Source organism: Scyliorhinus canicula, chromosome 11, assembly GCF_902713615.1.
Source record: "Scyliorhinus canicula chromosome 11, sScyCan1.1, whole genome shotgun sequence".
Taxonomy (NCBI): domain Eukaryota; kingdom Metazoa; phylum Chordata; class Chondrichthyes; order Carcharhiniformes; family Scyliorhinidae; genus Scyliorhinus; species Scyliorhinus canicula.
Window position 1 is genome coordinate 3,970,373 of NC_052156.1, and position 18,256 is coordinate 3,988,628.

Below are 18,256 nucleotides of genomic sequence, written 5' to 3' on the forward strand. Positions count from 1 at the left end.
CCCACAGCAATGTGGCTGAGTCGTAACCAACATTTCATGAGGCCTTCATTTGCTTGAAGAAACTGTTATCACTTGTTGAGGAAGAAGATTGAGCTCCTCCTTCCAAGGCAGCTGCCGATTAAGATCAGCCCAACCAAAAAAAAACATCACCTTATCGGGAATAGTTGGTGCGGTTTCGGTGTATGAAGGCCGGGTGGATGAAGAGGGTCGAGGTAGACGGGGTCGGGCGTTGAGGTAGACGGGGTCGAGGTCAGTGCGAGCGGAGGACAGAGTTGGTGTGGGTGGAGTTAGTTACCTTTCTTGAGGAGGATTAACCCTGAAACACCCAAATATTTAAATTGTATTTGACCGGTTAGATGATAAATCCGGGTCACCCAGGCCTGGCTTTGGATGAAAGAACAGAATCAAAACTATCAGAGCTGACTCAATCACCACTGCACAGCAGGATCCCAGAACCTCCACAATTTACTTTTGTAAACCAGCTACCAGCCCTCCCACTCCTGAGTCGGACAGTTGTGGCTTCAAGCCAATCAATGGGCCTGACCTGAGGGAGCGCCGCACTGTCAGAGGGTCAGTACTGAGGGAGTGCTGCACTGTCAGAGGGTCAGTACTGAGGGAGTGCTGCACTGTCAGAGGGTCAGTACTGAGGGAGTGCCGCACTGTCAGAGGGTCAGTACTGAGGGAGTGCTGCACTGTCAGAGGGTCAGTACTGAGGGAGTGCCGCACTGTCAGAGGGTCAGTACTGAGGGAGTGCTGCACTGTCAGAGGGTCAGTACTGAGGGAGTGCTGCACTGTCAGAGGGTCAGTACTGAGGGAATGCCACACTGTCAGAGGGTCAGTACTGAGGGAGTGCTGCACTGTCGGAGGGTCAGTACTGAGGGAGTGCCGCACTGTCAGAGGGTCAGTACTGAGGGAGTGCTGCACTTTGAGAGGGTCAGTACTGAGGGAGTGCTGCACTGTCAGAGGGTCAGTACTGAGGGAGTGCTGCACTGTCAGAGGGTCAGTACTGAGGGAGTGCCGCACTGTCAGAGGGTCAGTACTGAGGGAGTGCTGCACTGTCAGAGGGTCAGTACTGAGGGAGTGCTGCACTGTCGGAGGGTCAGTACTGAGGCAGTGCTGCACTGTCAGAGGATCAGTACTGAGGGAGTGCTGCACTTTGAAAGGGTCAGTACTGAGGGAGTGCCGCACTGTCAGAGGGTCAGTACTGAGGGAGTGCCGCACTGTCAGAGGGTCAGTACTGAGGGAGTGCTGCACTGTCAGAGGGTCAGTACTGAGGGAGTGCTGCACTGTCAGAGGGTCAGTACTGAGGGAGTGCTGCACTGTCAGAGGGTCAGTACTGAGGGAGTGCTGCACTGTCAGAGGGTCAGTACTGAGGGGGAGTGCTGCACTCTCAGAGGGTCAGTACTGAGGGAGTGCAGCACTGTCAGAGGGTCAGTACTGAGGGAGTGCTGCACTGTCAGAGGGTCAGTACTGAGGGAGTGCCGCACTGTCAGAGGGTCAGTGCTGAGGGAGTGCCGCACTGTCAGAGGGTCAGTACTGAGGGAGTGCTGCACTGTCAGAGGGTCAGTACTGAGGGAGTGCCGCACTGTCAGAGGGTCAGTACTGAGGGAGTGCCGCACTGTCAGAGGGTCAGTGCTGAGGGAGTGCTGCACTGTCAGAGGGTCAGTACTGAGGGAGTGCTGCACTGTCAGAGGGTCAGTACTGAGGGAGTGCTGCACTGTCAGAGGGTCAGCATTTCCAGTCAAGTCTTCAAGTGAGACAAAACCGCCGTCCTCGGTAATATATAGGATCCATTGTCCACGATGACCAGCGGGGAGATTTCACTGGTGTCGGTGTCGGCATCACATAAACATTATTTAATCATTACCACTTTGCAGTTGATGCGATCTTCCTGCGCACAGGTTGGCTGCTGTGTTTCCGACATTAGAACAGTGACTGCAAAACATTTTGGGAGAAGATGGGATGTGAGGCGAGGGGATGTGAGGGGAGGGGAGGGGGGTGAGGGGAGGGGATGTGAGGGGAGGGGGGTGATGTGAGGGGAGGGGATGTGAGGTGAGGGGATGTGAGGGGAGGGGATGTGAGGTGAGGGGATGTGAGGGGAGGGGATGTGAGGTGAGGGGAGGGGGGTGAGGGGAGGGGATGTGAGGTGAGGGGAGGGGGGTGAGGGGAGGGGATGTGAGGGGAGGGGGGTGATGTGAGGGGAGGGGATGTGAGGGGAGGGGGTGATGTGAGGGGAGGGGATGTGAGGGGAGGGGGTGATGTGAGGTGAGGGGATGTGAGGGGAGGGGATGTGAGGGGAGGGGATGTGAGGGGAGTGGATGTGAGGGGAGGGGATGTGAGGTGAGGGGATGTGAGGGGAGGGGATGTGAGGTGAGGGGAGGGGGGTGAGGGGAGGGGATGTGAGGGGAGGGGGGTGATGTGAGGGGAGGGATGTGAGGGGAGGGGGTGATGTGAGGTGAGGGGATGTGAGGGGAGGGGATGTGAGGGGAGGGGATGTGAGGTGAGGGGATGTGAGGGGAGGGGATGTGAGGGGAGGGGATGTTAGGGGAGGGGATATGAGGTGAGGTGAGGGAATGTGAGGGGAGGGGGGTGATGTGAGGGGAGGGGATGTGAAGGGAGGTGATGTGAGGGGAGGGGATGTGAGGTGAGGGGGTGATGTGAGGGGAGGGGATTTGAGGGGAGGGGGGTGATGTGAGGTGAGGGGATGTGAGGTGAGGTGAGGGAATGTGAGGGGAGTGGATGTGAGGGGAGGGGGGTGATGTGAGGTGAGGGGATGTGAGGGGAGGGGATGTGAGGGGAGGGGATGTTAGGGGAGGGGATGTGAGGTGAGGTGAGGGGGGTGATGTGAGGGGAGGGGATGTGAGGCGAGGGGATGTGAGGGGAGGGGATGTGAGGTGAGGTGAGGGATGTGAGGGGAGGGGATGTGAGGTGAGGGGAGGGGATGTGAGGGGAGGGGGGTGATGTGAGGGGAGGGGGTGTGAGGGGAGGGGGTGATGTGAGGGGAGGGGGTGTGAGGGGAGGGGATGTGAGGGGAGGGGGGGTGATGGGAGGGGATGTGAGGTGAAGGGATGTGAGGGGAGGGGATGTGAGGGGAGGTGATGTGAGGGGAGGGGATGTGAGGGGAGGGGGGTGATGGGAGGGGATGTGAGGGGAGGGGATGTGAGGGGAGGGGGGTGATGTGAGGGGAGGGGATGTGAGGGGAGGGGGTGATGTGAGGTGAGGGGATGTGAGGGGAGGGGATGTGAGGTGAGGGGATGTGAGGGGAGGGGATGTGAGGGGAGGGGATGTGAGGTGAGGGGATGTGAGGGGAGGGGATGTGAGGGGAGGGGGTGATGTGAGGTGAGGGGATGTGAGGTGAGGGGATGTGATGGGAGGGGATGTGAGGGGAGGGGATCAAAACTCTGACTCAGCGTTGAATATACTCACTGACCCACTGTTCTCTGGGTAGAGGATTCTCCAGGGTCACCACTCCCTCTGAGAGGAGAAATGACTCCTCATTGCTCTCTGAGTCTGCCCCACTGCACCCTCGCTGTGTCTACGCTATCAAATCACCTCCGGAGTTTTAAAAGTAATTTACAAGATGTGGGCATCACTGGCTAGGACAGCAGTCATTGCCTGTCACCAGTTGTCCTTGAGAAGGTGGTGGTGAGCTACCTTCTTGAACCGCTGCAGTACGTGTGGTGTAGGTACACCCACTGTGCTGTTAGGGAGGGAGTTCCAGGATGTTGCCCCAGCGACAGTGAAGGAACGGCCGATATATTCCCAAGTCAGGGTGGTGAGTGACTTGGAGGGGAACCTCCAGGTGGTGGGGTTCCCAGGAATCTGCTACTCTTGTCCTTCTAGATGGTCTTGGGTTTGGAAGGTGCTGCCTAAGGATACTTGTTGAGTTCCTGCAGTGCATCTTTTATGTTTCAATAAGATCACCTCTCAATCCTTCTGAACTCCCTTGGCTTGAGGCCCAAGCTGTCCAACCATTCTTCAGAAAATAAGCCCCTCACCCCGGGAATGAATCAAGTGAATATCTGAACTGCTTCTAACACAATTATATATCTTTTTATATATGGAGAGCAAAACTGTACAGAGTGCTCCATATGTGGTCTCACCAATTCCCCAGACAGCTGCAGTAAAACTTATATCCCTTGTGTGATAGGTGCCAACATTCCATTTGCCTTCTGATCACCTGTTATACCTGCATTTGCATCATAAGAACCAGGAGTAGGCCATCTGGCCCCTCGAGCCTCCTCCGCCATTCAATGAGATCATGGCTGATCTTTTGTGGACTCAGCTCCACTTTCCGGCCCGAACACCATAACCCTTAATCCCTTTATTCTTCAAAAAAATTATCTATCTTTATCTTAGAAATATTTAATGAAGGAGCCTCAACTGCTTCACCGGGCAAGGAATTCCATAGATTCACAACCCTTTTGGGTGAAGAAGTTCCTCCTAAACTCAGTCCTAAATCTACTTCCCCTTATTTTGAGGCTATGTCCCCTAGTTCTGCTTTCACCCGCCAGTGGAAACAACCTGCTCGCATCTAACCTATCTATTCCAAAGGCCAGGACACCCAGATCCTTGTGTGCCGTCAGGTTCTAGAATCTCTCTCTATTTAAATAGTATATTGCTTTCCTATTCATGCTCAATTTGACATTTTCACACATCATTCACCTGACCTGTCTTAAATTCCTTTGCAAACTCTATTTCCTCTTGCCAACTTACTCTCCGACCTGGGGTCATCGGCAAATTTAGTTAATTTACTGTCGGTCTCCTCATCCAAGGCATTGATATAGATTGTGAACAGTTGAGGCCTCAGCACTGATCCCTTGGCTCTCCATTCGTTACAGCTTGCCAACTCAGAAATGACCCATTTAACCCTACTCGCTGCTTCTCGCTAGCTAACCAACCCTCTATCCATGCTGGTATGTTACCCCCATACCGTGAACTCTCATTTTGTGTGGTAACTTTTAACGTGCCTTATCAAATGTCTTTTGGAAATCCAAACACATTACATCTACAAGTTCCCCTTTATCCACCCTGCTTCATCAAAAAACTCCAATAAATTAGTTAAACCCGATTTCCCTTATACAAAACCACGGGGGGGGCGACCGTACGTTCGTGTTCGCCGGTCTTGCTGATGTTGAATAAGGGGGCAAGGTCTCGCAAGAGTTGGAAAACGAGATTCCCACCGGCAAGATCTCATTTTCCACGCCCCTTATTGTTTCCCTCATTGGCGACATAGGGAGGTTCCCGCTCCCTCATTGCAGTACATTTTCATGGATCTACAGGGCCTATATGCCACACGGTTCTGGACATACCCCACCATCAGGAACATTCTTCCTGCATTTCCCTTGTCTAATCCTGTTGGAATTTTATAGGTTTCCGTGAGATCCCCCCTCATTCTTCTGAGCCCCAGCGAATACAATCCTAACCAACTCTATCTCTCCTCGTACATCAGTCCCACCGTGCCAAGAATCAGCCTGGTAAACCTTTTGCTGCAATTCCTCGTCAGCAAGAACACCCTTCCTCAGATAAGGAGGCCAATGCTCCAGGTGTGGCTTCACCAAGTATTTCTCTCCTTCCTCTCTCTTTCCCCCATATCCTCCGACAACCAGGAAAATATTCTGACCACCTTGCCACACCGAAACAGAGAAAGTATATATATTGGTGCGCTGTTCTGCTGCTGTTAAGGTGTTGCTCTGGTGGAATAGGAAACTCCTTTACTGTGGAGGGCAGTTGCGAGTTTCTCTCCCAAGCATTGAGCATGTTGGCCATGAGGACATGCACACTAACGTGGTCTGTGCAAACTCCTTTGAATATCGGGACGGAGGCATTGACCTGGCTCAGCGCAATATTCCGCAGGAGCTTGCTGTGGGTCAGTTGGCTGCTGCGTTTCTTGCGCCCAGCAAGCTGCCGGGCTTCAGAAATACTTCGCCCGGGAGCGGTGAAAGGCGCTACAGAAACGCAGGTCCTTTACCTCTAGGATGGGCTCTAAAATAGGTGGGTTGAAAATTCACGCACCGACAATTCGAAAACCTAACCCCGGGGGGGGGGGGGGGGGGGGTGGTTGTTTTAAAATATATATTTTTAAGAGACAAAAGCAGCAAAGCTGCAGGGTTTAAATAGATAGTCTGCTTTGCCGCTGGTGGCTATGAAGGTTGTGACGAGGGATGAATTCACTGTTTGTCCTGGCAATGTTCAGACAGTCAGCGTTCCCAATTCTTATTGGGCAGTGGGGAGCAGCCATTTTGTGAACGTTCTGCTGCTGTCGCTCTGTATTGCTGTCTTGTAAATAAATGATTGGTCACCTCTGGGGAGGTAGTCTTTTAAAAAAAAAAACCTCGACTGGCCTGACCCTGGAACCCTCCCCACCCAGCCCTACACAGCCTCGTCGCACAGAGCCAAGACTGAGTCAATATTTAACGAGTCCGCTTTGCGAAGGGTTCCGTGTGTAGCAGGAGGAGGGGCTGGGGTAGAGAGGGCTGCTGTCCCGCTCAGTCTGAGATTCCGGGCCCTCTGCTTTCAGCCAGTCAGACAAGGAGTCTTTGAGAGCTACGACTGAATGGAAAACTCTGGGAGTGTAAAGGTTTCCAGAAACGGGGGGGGGGGGGGGGGGGGGGGAGCATACTTATTCTAATCTCTGCCCGCCCACATAATAACTCATTCCCAGTATTTTCAGGAAAGAAATCAGCGTTGGTTGACATGGCTTCATTGCACTGTTCCTTGGAAAGCTGAGCTCAGGGAAACAAGTGTGAGTTAGCAGGGAGAGGTGGGAGTTAATGCATCGAATCGCACATCAAGGAGGCGATTCAGCCCATCCTGTCAATGCCGGCTCTCTGAGTGCTGTCAAATGTCACCAGCTGTGGGACTCGAACAGAATCTCCCTCTGTCCTGACCCTCGGTTCATGACGCTGGCTCCCGAGTGATGTTTGTTTCCTTCAGTCAAACGCGACTGACGCAAGAGGCTTAGCTGTTAAAATTAACAATTCCCGACTGCCTGGGGGATGAGGTCATTCGCCAGATGGGGAAGGAGCAGACATGCCACCTTTCCCCCAGTTACTGGCACTGGTGGGCTTGTGCTGGGGGCGGACGGCTTCTGCTGGGGGTGGAGGGCCTCTGCTGGGGGCGGAGGGCTTCTGCTGGGGGTGGAGGGCTTGTGCTGGGGGCGGAGGGCTTCTGCTGGGGGTGGAGGGCTTCTGCTGGGGGTGGAGGGCCTCTGCTGGGGGTGGAGGGCTTCTGCTGGGGGTGGAGGCCTTCTGCTGGGGGCCGAGGGCTTCTGCTGGGGTGGGAGGGCTTCTGCTGGGGGCCGAGGGCTTCTGCTGGGGGTGGAGGGCTTCTGCTGGGGGTGGAGGCCTTCTGCTGGGGTGGGAGGGCTTCTGCTGGGGGGCGAGGGCTTCTGCAGGGGTGGGTGGGCTTCTGCAGGGGTGGGTGGGCTTCTGCTGGGGGCCGAGGGCTTCTGCTGGGGGCCGAGGGCTTCTGCTGGGGGTGGAGGGCTTCTGCTAGGGGTGGAGGCCTTCTGCTGGTGTGGGAGGGCTTCTGCTGGGGGCCGAGGGCTTCTGCTGGGGGTGGAGGGCTTGTGCTGGGGGCGGAGGGCTTCTGCTGGGGGTGGAGGGCTTGTGCTGGGGGCCGAGGGCTTCTGCTGGGGGTGGAGGGCTTCTGCTAGGGGTGGAGGCTTTCTGCTGGGGTGGGAGGGCTTCTGCTGGGGGCCGAGGGCTTCTGCAGGGGTGGGTGGGCTTCTGCTGGGGGCCGAGGGCTTCTGCTGGGGTGGGAGGGCTTCTGCTGGGACAAGACAGTGAAAAATACAAGAAACCGCTTCTTAGTTTTGCCCTGAGACCTGCAGAAAACTCTCGGCCATCTTTGTAAGTTTTTACTGGGCCATTTTGGAGTATTCAGGCAAAGGGGGGCTTGAAGGGATGATAGGGCCAGACAGAATGGTGGGGGGGGGGGGGGGGGGGGGGCAGGAGTGAACTCTCAGCCCACCACGTCAATGCTAAGCAAGCTGAGGGGAAATTCCTCCAGCGTGCCAGCAGCCAATCACAATCCAATAACACCTGATCCAAAGTATGGGCAGGGTGGTGGGGGAGGCTCATCAGGATGTGATTGTGATGCACCACTGAGTCGAATAGTCGGCGAGCACTTGCTGCCCGGGCTTGCAGGTGATGGATTGCTGCAATGTCCGCTAGCTTTTCATGGTTGACGTAACCAGGATGATCACATTGCCAGCTGCAAGTAGCGTGTTTCAGGAGAAGCAAAACAGCCGAACATAACAATTACTAACAACTTGATTTGAATAATTGGTTTGCCGCTGGGAACAGGGAGGTGGGCTGCACAGTGGAAAAGCAAGAATTTTGGAGATGAAGCACAGAGTGAGTGTGTGTGTCTCGAGGCAGAATTGTAAAAGGCACTGGCTGAAGTTCAGCAGTTTATTCATTTCTAGACATTTGGGAATGTTGTACTGAGCGAGGATGGAAGGGGGAAATGGCTTCATACGGAGATAACTTTCGGCACCTTCTCGGATATCAGCACACAGTCATAACTGATAACAAGGCGTGAGGCCTGACTCAATGGAATGCAAACAGTTTAAAACACACTTTGCAGGAAAATCGGGCCACATCCACACGAAACAAGCTCAACGTTGATGTTATAAAGCAGGGCTGAAGAGATAACAACACTCTGAAATAGGCAGCAATGCGAGACGTGTCTTAGTCCGTGTCTCCGTCCCAGACGTGTCTTAGTCCCTGTCTCCGTCCCAGACGTGTCTTAGTCCGTGTCTCCGTCCCAGACGTGTCTTAGTCCGTGTCTCCGTCCCAGACGTATATCTGTCCCTGTCTCCGTCCCAGACGTGTCTCCTTCCCAGACGTGTCTCCGTCCCAGACGTATATCTGTCCCTGTCTCCGTCCCAGACGTGTCTCCGTCCCAGACGTGTCTCCGTCCCAGACGTGTCTCCGTCCCAGACGTGTCTCCGTCCCAGACGTGTCTCCGTCCCAGACGTGTCTCCGTCCCAGACGTGTTTCCGTCCCAGACGTGTCTCCGTCCCAGACGTGTTTCCGTCCCAGACGTGTCCCCGTCCCAGACGTGTCCCCGTCCCAGACGTGTCTCTGTCCAGTATCGGTTTTACAACAGGAAAATGGGTGGTGCCCCAACACCGATGCTCTGACTGGTGAGGGGCGAGTAGCTGCACCATGTAAAGCGCACGGTCTTCCCGATATAAACACCTGGACAATTGCCGGGTACGTGGCCGCGCATGCGCACGGCAACGACCTGCAGCGGTCGCGTCGTACAACACAGCACCAGCCATGCGCGGACCCAATCTGCCAGATAGTAAGACCACCCCCCCCACCCGACTGTGGTGGCGCTGGACACAGTCTGCAGCCACCATGCCGAGTTCACGAAACTGAGACAACATGTGTTCCGCGCGGCCGGGAACTCGGCCCATCGAGGGGAGGACCTTCAGGTGACTTCCTGAGGCCGTCCCAATGGCGTACACCGCCTGCTCCCCGATGATGCCGTTTTGGAGGCGGTGGAGCATCTGCAAACAGGCGCCGCCGCCGATTCAGTCGTAAACAGGACTCTCCGCCAGATCGGTATCGGTCAACGAAGTTCCCTGCCCGGGGTTTTCCAGCAACTTCGATGCAAATACCATAAAGATAAGGTTTTTTAGAGTGAGCTGGGGTGCTAAATTTACATGGAACCTGAGACTGCACCAACAGTTTTTAAGCACCCAACCAGTTCTCTCTGCTCTGCAGATAAAAGTTGAAGTGGAGCCGAAACATCTGGAAGACCGGGGGATAATTAGACCGATACAGTTCTCCGAATGGGCAGCGCCAGTCGTGCCAGTGTTAAAGTCAGACCGCATCTGACGGCGAAATAGCGTTCGGCAATCGGCCGGAGAATCCACGTCAGCGCTAAAGTTGGGGGCGGCTTCGCTTTTGCGATGCTCCGCCCCCTCCAAAACAGTGTAATTGAGTCCGCTGCACACCGTATGGATGGCCTCAGGACATTACCTGAGGCCCTCCTCCGATGGGCCGAGTTCTCAAACCGTGGGTGTCTCATGCTATTTTTTGTCCGGAAATCGGCGTGGTGGCTGCGGACTCAATCCAGCGCCGCCGCAGTCAGGGGACAGGCGATCCACGGGGCGGGGGTGGCTTTGGCAGGGGCTGGAGGAACTGGTGGGGGGGTGGTCCGAGGGTTGCAAGCCTGGTCAAAGAGGGGGTACTATTTGCCAGGCCGGGCCCGCGAGCAGTCAACGCCATGTTGTGCAGCACGGCCGTTGCAGGCCGTCGCTCTGCGCATGCGCAGCCATGGACCCGGAAATTCTCCGGCCGTATCGGCAGCTAGAGTCAGGTGCTCAATGCTGCCCGCCTGCTAGCCCCCCCCCCCCCCCCCCCCTCCACACCACCAGATGGGGGATTGTGGCCATTTTGTGCAGTTTTTAGGTTGTAAAACTCCACCCTCCACACGCTGCCTTTAGCACTTAGTCTCAGAATCAGAGAATCCAGCCCCATATTCCTGGGATAGAGAACCTCTCCAGGAAATGGCAGGAGGCCCCAAGTACACTAAATTGGGTCTAAGCCATATGTACCAGCAGTTTGAGTCGGAAGAGGAATGGGGGGAATTTGTCACCATTAACACTCACAAAGGTGTATCCCGATATACGAAGTTGCCCTTCGGTATTTGTTCTGCTTGCGTTATTTTTCGACGCACAGTGGAGACCCCAAAATGTTGTCATGTGTCTGGACGATGTCTTGGTTACGGGAGCAAGACCCAAACAGCATAGCGGTAATTGAGAGGAACTGCCCAGGACATTCAAAACAGCTGCGAAACGCCTGAAAGACATTTATCATAGAACATACAGCGCAGAAGGAGGCTATTCGGCCCATCGAGTCTGCACCGGCTCTTGGAAAGAGCACCCTACCCAAGCCCACACCTCCACCCAACCCCCATAACCCTGTAACCCCACCCAACACTAAGGGCAATTTTGGACACTTAAGGACAATTTATCATGGCCAATCCACCTAACCTGCACATCTTTAGACTGTGGGAGGAAACCGGAGCACCCAGAGGAAACCCACGCAGACACGGGGAGAACGTGCAGACTCCGCGCAGACAGTGACCCAGCCGGGAATCAAACTTGAAATGTACTTTTCAGGCCAATGAGGTCACACATTCAGGTTTCAAAGTCAATGCAAGAGGTCTTCCATCCACTCGAGGAGCAGATAAAGGTGATAAAAGGATGCCAGCACCAAGCAATGTGACCAAGTTGAAGTCTTTTTTGGGGATGGTCAATTATTATGGTCCCTTTTTTGACCCAGCATATCTACAGTCTTTTGACTCCCGCCCCTGCACCAACTCTTCATAGAATTTACAGTGCAGAAGGAGACCATTCGGCCCATTGAGTCTGCACTGGCCCTGGAAGGAGCACCCTACCCAAGCCCACGCCTCCACCCTATCCCATAACCCAGTAACCCCACCCAAACCTTTTGGACACTTAAGGACAATTGATCATGGCCAATCCACCTAACCTGCACATCTTTGGACTGTGAGAGGAAACCGGAGCACCCGGAGGAAACCCACGCACACACGGGGAGAACGTGCAGACTCCACACAGACAGTGACCCAAGCCGCGAATCGAACCTGGGACCCTGGAGCTGTGAAGCAACAGTGCGAACCACTGTGCTACCGTGCTGCCCGTGTTGAAGAAACATCAATGATGCCCAGAGAAATTATTTTGATCGAGAAAAACAGGCTCTCCAATCGCCGTCCTTACCTGTCCAGCTTGACCAAGGCAAATCTAGAGAGTGACACAAGATGCATCGCCTCATGACACAGGGGCTGGAGTTTCCCGTAAATTGGAAGATGGTGTGGGGGAGGCTCTGTCGCCTTTGCATCCAGAACGCTGTTGGTTGCTGAAAGGAAGTATTGACAGATCGATAAAGAGAGCTCGGCACTCATTTATGCAGTTCACAAATTCCGCCAGGATGGTAATGGCCACGAGTTCACCACCTTGGCCTTTTCTCGAGGCTAAACGGGTTCTGCAGAGAGCAGAGACATGGACATCACTGTTGGATGCGTGGTACAGACCAGGTACACAGATTACTGAGGGGCTGCAGATTACTGAGGGGCTGCAGATTACTGAGGGGCTGCAGATTACTGAGGGGCTGCGCGTTACTGAGGGGCTGCAGATTACTGAGGGGCTGCAGATTACTGAGGGGCTGCAGATTAATGAGGGGCTGCAGATTACTGAGGGGCTGCAGATTACTGAGGGACTGCAGATTACTGAGGGACTGCAGATTACTGAGGGGCTGCAGATTACTGAGGGACTGCAGATTACTGAGGGACTGCAGATTACTGAGGGGCTGCAGATTACTGAGGGACTGCAGATTACTGAGGGACTGCAGATTACTGAGGGACTGCGCGTTACTGAGGGGCTGCAGATTACTGAGGGACTGCGCGTTACTGAGGGACTGCGCGTTACTGAGGGGCTGCAGATTACTGAGGGGCTGCAGATTACTGAGGGACTGCAGATTACTGAGGGGCTGCAGATTACTGAGGGACTGCAGATTACTGAGGGACTGCGCGTTACTGAGGGACTGCAGATTACTGAGGGACTGCGCGTTACTGAGGGACTGCGCGTTACTGAGGGACTGCATGTTACTGAGGGACTGCAAATTACTGAGGGGCTGCGCGTTACTGAGGGACTGCGCGTTACTGAGGGACTGCAGGTTACTGAGGGGCTGCAGATTACTGAGAGGCTACATCTTACTGAGGGGCTGCAGATTACTGAGGGGCTGCAGATTTCTGAGGGACTGCGCGTTACTGAGGGACTGCAGATTACTGAGGGGCTGCAGATTACTGAGGGGCTGCAGATTACTGAGGGGCTGCAGATTACTGAGGGACTGCGCGTTACTGAGGGGCTGCAGATTACTGAGGGACTGCGCGTTACTGAGGGGCTGCAGATTACTGAGGGGCTGCAGATTACTGAGGGACTGCAGATTACTGAGGGGCTGCGCGTTACTGAGGGACTGCGCGTTACTGAGGGGCTGCAGATTACTGAGGGACTGCGCGTTACTGAGGGACTGCAGATTACTGAGGGACTGCGCGTTACTGAGGGACTGCGCATTACTGAGGGACTGCATGTTACTGAGGGGCTGCAGATTACTGAGGGGCTGCAGATTACTGAGGGACTGCGCGTTACTGAGGGACTGCAGATTACTGAGGGACTGCAAATTACTGAGGGGCTGCGCGTTACTGAGGGACTGCGCGTTACTGAGGGGCTGCAGATTACTGAGGGACTGCAGATTACTGAGGGACTGCGCGTTACTGAGGGACTGCAGATTATTGAGAGGCTGCAGATTACTGAGGGGCTGCAGATTACTGAGGGACTGCAGATTACTGAGGGGCTGCAGATTACTGAGGGACTGCAGATTACTGAGAGGCTGCAGATTACTGAGGGGCTGCAGATTACTGAGGGACTGCAGATTACTGAGGGGCTGCGTGTTACTGAGGGACTGCGTGTTATTGAGGGGCTGCAGATTACTGAGGGACTGCAGATTACTGAGGGGCCTGCAGATTACTGAGGGACTGCATGTTACTGAGGGGCTGCGCGTTACTGAGGGGCTGCAGATTACTGAGGGACTGCAGATTACTGAGGGGCTGCAGATTACTGAGGGACTGCGCGTTACTGAGGGGCTGTAGATTACTGAGGGACTGCGCGTTACTGAGGGACTGCGTGTTACTGAGGGACTGCATGTTACTGAGGGGCTGCAGATTACTGAGGGGCTGCAGATTACTGAGGGGCTGCAGGTTACTGAGGGACTGCGCGTTACTGAGGGACTGCGCGTTACTGAGGGGCTGCAGATTACTGAGGGACTGCGCGTTACTGAGGGACTGCGCGTTACTGAGGGACTGCATGTTACTGAGGCGCTGCAGATTACTGAGGGGCTGCAGATTACTGAGGGACTGCGCGTTACTGAGGGACTGCAGATTACTGAGGGACTGCGCGTTACTGAGGGGCTGCAGATTACTGAGGGGCTGCAGATTACTGAGGGACTGCGCGTTACTGAGGGACTGCAGATTACTGAGGGGCTGCGCGTTACTGAGGGTCTGCGCGTTACTGAGGGGCTGCAGATTACTGAGGGACTGCAGATTACTGAGGGGCTGCGCGTTACTGAGGGACTGCAGATTACTGAGGGGCTGCGCGTTACTGAGGGACTGCATGTTACTGAGGGACTGCATGTTACTGAGGGGCTGCAGATTACTGAGGGGCTGCAGATTACTGAGAGGCTGCAGATTACTGAGGGGCTGCAGATTACTGAGGGACTGTGCGTTACTGAGGGGCTGCGCGTTACTGAGGGGCTGCAGATTACTGAGGGGCTGCGCGTTACTGAGGGACTGCAGATTACTGAGGGACTGCGCGTTACTGAGGGGCTGCAGATTACTGAGGGGCTGCGCGTTACTGAGGGACTGCGCGTTACTGAGGGGCTGCAGATTACTGAGGGGCTGCGCGTTACTGAGGGGCTGCAGATTACTGAGGGGCTGCGCGTTACTGAGGGGCTGCAGATTACTGAGGGACTGCAGATTACTGAGGGGCTGCAGATTACTGAGGGGCTGCAGATTACTGAGGGACTGCAGATTACTGAGGGGCTGCGCGTTACTGAGGGGCTGCAGATTACTGAGGGACTGCAGATTACTGAGGGGCTGCGCGTTACTGACGGACTGCGCGTTACTGAGGGGCTGCAGATTACTGAGGGGCTGCGCGTTACTGAGGGACTGCGCGTTACTGAGGGGCTGCAGATTACTGAGGGGCTGCGCGTTACTGAGGGACTGCAGATTACTGAGGGGCTGCAGATTACTGAGGGGCTGCGCGTTACTGAGGGGCTGCAGATTACTGAGGGGCTGCAGATTACTGAGGGGCTGCAGATTACTGAGGGGCTGCACGTTACTGAGGGGCTGCGCGTTACTGAGGGACTGCAGATTACTGAGGGGCTGCGCGTTACTGAGGGGCTGCAGATTACTGAGGGGCTGCGCGTTACTGAGGGACTGCGCGTTACTGAGGGGCTGCAGATTACTGAGGGGTTTCGCGTTACTGAGGGACTGCAGATTACTGAGGGACTGCAGATTACTGAGGGACTGCGCGTTACTGAGGGGCTGCAGATTACTGAGAGGCTGCAGATTACTGAGGGACTGCAGATTACTGAGGGGCTGCAGATTACTGAGGGACTGCAGATTACTGAGAGGCTGCAGATTACTGAGGGACTGCAGATTACTGAGAGGCTGCAGATTACTGAGGGGCTGCAGATTACTGAGAGGCTGCAGACGCAGTGAAACATTTGACTTCTTGCTGAAATGAGAAATGAGAAGTGTGGAATCATTGCAAATTGGGAAGTGACATGCCAAGGAGGACAACTGCCCTTCAGTCAGGCCCCCAAGATGGAGTTAAAATGCAGATGACCCATTGTCTAATTAGCCCAAAGGAATGAATGATGTGATGCTGATGCAGTGAGATTTGTGATAAAGGTTTGTGTCTTTGCTTTTTGGCAGTGGCTATAGAGGTCGGCCGAATCCTTGCCCCTTCCATAATGACAGTGCCACAGTGACAATCACTGGCATTACGTTCTCACCTTGTTTACCTCCATGATCAGCATTCACCTCATCTGTTTCCCCAGCTCTCCCAAAGCAGTTCTCCCAAAATAAATACATTCCACTCTTTAGGAAGATTGCCGTGCCAGTTTCAGGTTTGGCAATTGCTGATGAGGACAATTTGGGAATTGCGTCCAGCTTTGGCCTGGTGTTTATATAATTCTGCCTCCAATTCTATCTGTAAAAACATACAGCCACTACCTCGGCACAAATATGTAAATCAGCCGGTGAACAGCCTGTTGTGATGGTCTGGCATTCTGTCCACCTGGCCTCTGGCCTCCCTGACGCTGGTTGTCATTGTGCAGATCCTTCACACTGCTGTGGCAAGGGTAAATCTCCCAAATATAGGACAGCACGTAGCCATCAGCCTGTCAGTAATAACATGCCATCGAGGGAGGTGATCTATGCTGAGCTTTGTTGATGCTGTCACTGAATGTTCCGATCGAGCCGTTTGTATCTCAACCCCGCTGCCTTAGAATAAAGCCTTGTTTGTTGCTGCTGTTGTTTCCACTGATGGTTTTGTGATGACTGAGCGATTATATCACATTACCTCAAAGATGTCCAAATATAACCCGCTTCCCTTTCACCTAGCAGCTCACATTGTCACTCTCACACTCACTCTCACACAAATTTACACTCGCGTTTAGTCACACACAAACTCACTCACACAATTTCACGCACTCGCTCATACACAAATTCACACTCAGTCGCTCACACACAAATTCACACACTTATAGTCACACACACTCGCTCACACACACACTCGCTCACACACACATTCACACTCACTCATAGATACACACTCGCTCACACACTTGCTCACTCACAATTTCACACTCACTTTTAGTCACATACGCCCTCGTTCGCACACATGCTTACACACACAATCACTCACACATGCTCACACAGACATCCGCTGACATACATGCTCAAACACACACGCCCGCATATCACTTACAGTCACACAAAAACACTCGCTCACAAACACTTGCTCACACACACTCGTTCACTACACTCATTCACACACATACATGCTCACACTCGCTCACCCACATGCTCAAACACATGCTCACGCACACACACTTGCTCACACACACTCGCTCACACACCTGCTCATACACACACTCACACATGGTCATGCACTCACGCACTTTCACTCACACACACACGCAAACCTACACAAATGTGCACATTTACTCCCACACAGGTGCCGGAGTGTGGCGACGAGGGGATTTTCACAGTAACTTAATTACAGTGTTAATGTAAGCCTACTTGTGACAATAAAGACTATTATTATTATTAAGCTTTTGGTCACCTGTCCTATTCTCTCCTGAGGTGACTGTGTCATATTTCTGTTTGATAACACTCCTACACATCCCCTTGGGCCCTCCTCACTGTGTGAAAGGCTCTGAGTCAGCGACTGGCACCATGGACTAGTTCCTGGGCCACACGACTGGCTCCTCCATCATCCCAGTCAGCCGCAGGATTGAAATCGACGCTCGTTCACCAACGGTGACCCCATGAATAAGATTAAATACATTGAACACACACTAAATATTTCAGAACGAGTAAGAGAAAATGCTTTGTTGTTTATATATTAATGAAACTGTCACCAACTTCAAATGGTAAAAACAAACACAAATTGTTTACACGTTGGTCGCAGCGGGAGCTCCCGAACCGCTGAGCAATCAGCCCACACCTCGTTTCACTCATCCCCCGTCTCCGTGCAGATTACTTCAGTCAATCTGGTCGGAAAAAACCCACGCAGGTGGGAACCAGTGGCATGTGGCAACTGCGCGTGGACGTCTTGTCAACAAAATGTCTCCTGGGCCACGCACAGGCCCCAGTAGGCCGCATGCCCCCCCCCCCCCCAGCTCCCCAGGGATATAGGTTTCACACCACTGGTCTAAGCTGCAGTTTGGTTCACACCTGTGGCACTCAGTCTGATTCCAAATGGACAAAACACGGGGACGTCGGCGGGAGAGGCAACGTTGCACCGACTGGCCTGAATATCTGCCCTTGTTGCTTCAGCTTAAACTCAAGGTTCCCTCCAATCTGTGGAAAGATACCCAGCGTGGGGGCAACGGCAGGAGCTCTCAGCTTCCGAGTCGGCCTCTCAAGTTACAAGTTCCAGTTTCAAGAGGCAATGAAGCAACATCAGAGATCATTCCAATTTACTCCAAATTAGATCAGAAATACTGTACGAGCAGACACATTCTCCGTGGCCTCGCTCCCCCCCCCCCCCCCCCCCCCCCCCCCCCCCCCAGGATTCCTCCGATTCTGGCCTCTTGACTGCAGGTGGCATGCCCATCAACATTCCCGTACCAGCCTCCCCAGACAGGCGCCGGAATGTGGCGACTAGGGGCTTTTCACAGTAACTTCATTGAAGCCTACTCGTGACAATAAGCCATTTTCATTTCATTTCATTTTCATTTAAGACGCTCCTTGAAACCGACCTGCAGTTTCCAGCACCCCACTGCACTGGTGTAACTTGCCGTCAGATTAAGTCCCACATCCTAACTCGCCGCTCACCTATTGAGACCTCTTCTCGGTCGGATACCTGAGCCGTGCGGCCTTCCAGGAGGGTCTGATTGAGCAGCAAAACCCCATGTGTCCGGCCACA

General features: G+C 54.0%; 2 protein-coding genes across 3 annotated transcripts in view; both read left to right on the forward strand.

The window, feature by feature from the left end:
• Positions 1 to 18,256, forward strand: part of LOC119973631 (sodium- and chloride-dependent taurine transporter-like) — a gene marked incomplete at its 5' end in the record, with an annotated part of 85,620 nt that overhangs the window by 13,535 nt on the left and 53,829 nt on the right. The window lies entirely within an intron of this gene.
• LOC119973724 lies at positions 11,582 to 16,936 on the forward strand. Of its 2 annotated transcripts, XM_038812128.1 has the most exons (3): positions 11,582 to 12,716; positions 12,879 to 13,671; positions 13,798 to 16,936. In XM_038812128.1, exons 1-3 carry the CDS (start codon positions 12,061 to 12,063, stop codon positions 15,316 to 15,318), a joined length of 2,970 nt encoding a protein of 989 aa, XP_038668056.1. In that variant the 5' UTR covers positions 11,582 to 12,060; the 3' UTR covers positions 15,319 to 16,936. The 2 variants fall into 2 exon arrangements, with proteins under 2 accessions (XP_038668056.1, XP_038668057.1); XM_038812129.1 differs by lacking the exon at positions 11,582 to 12,716 and having other exon boundaries at positions 12,741 to 13,671.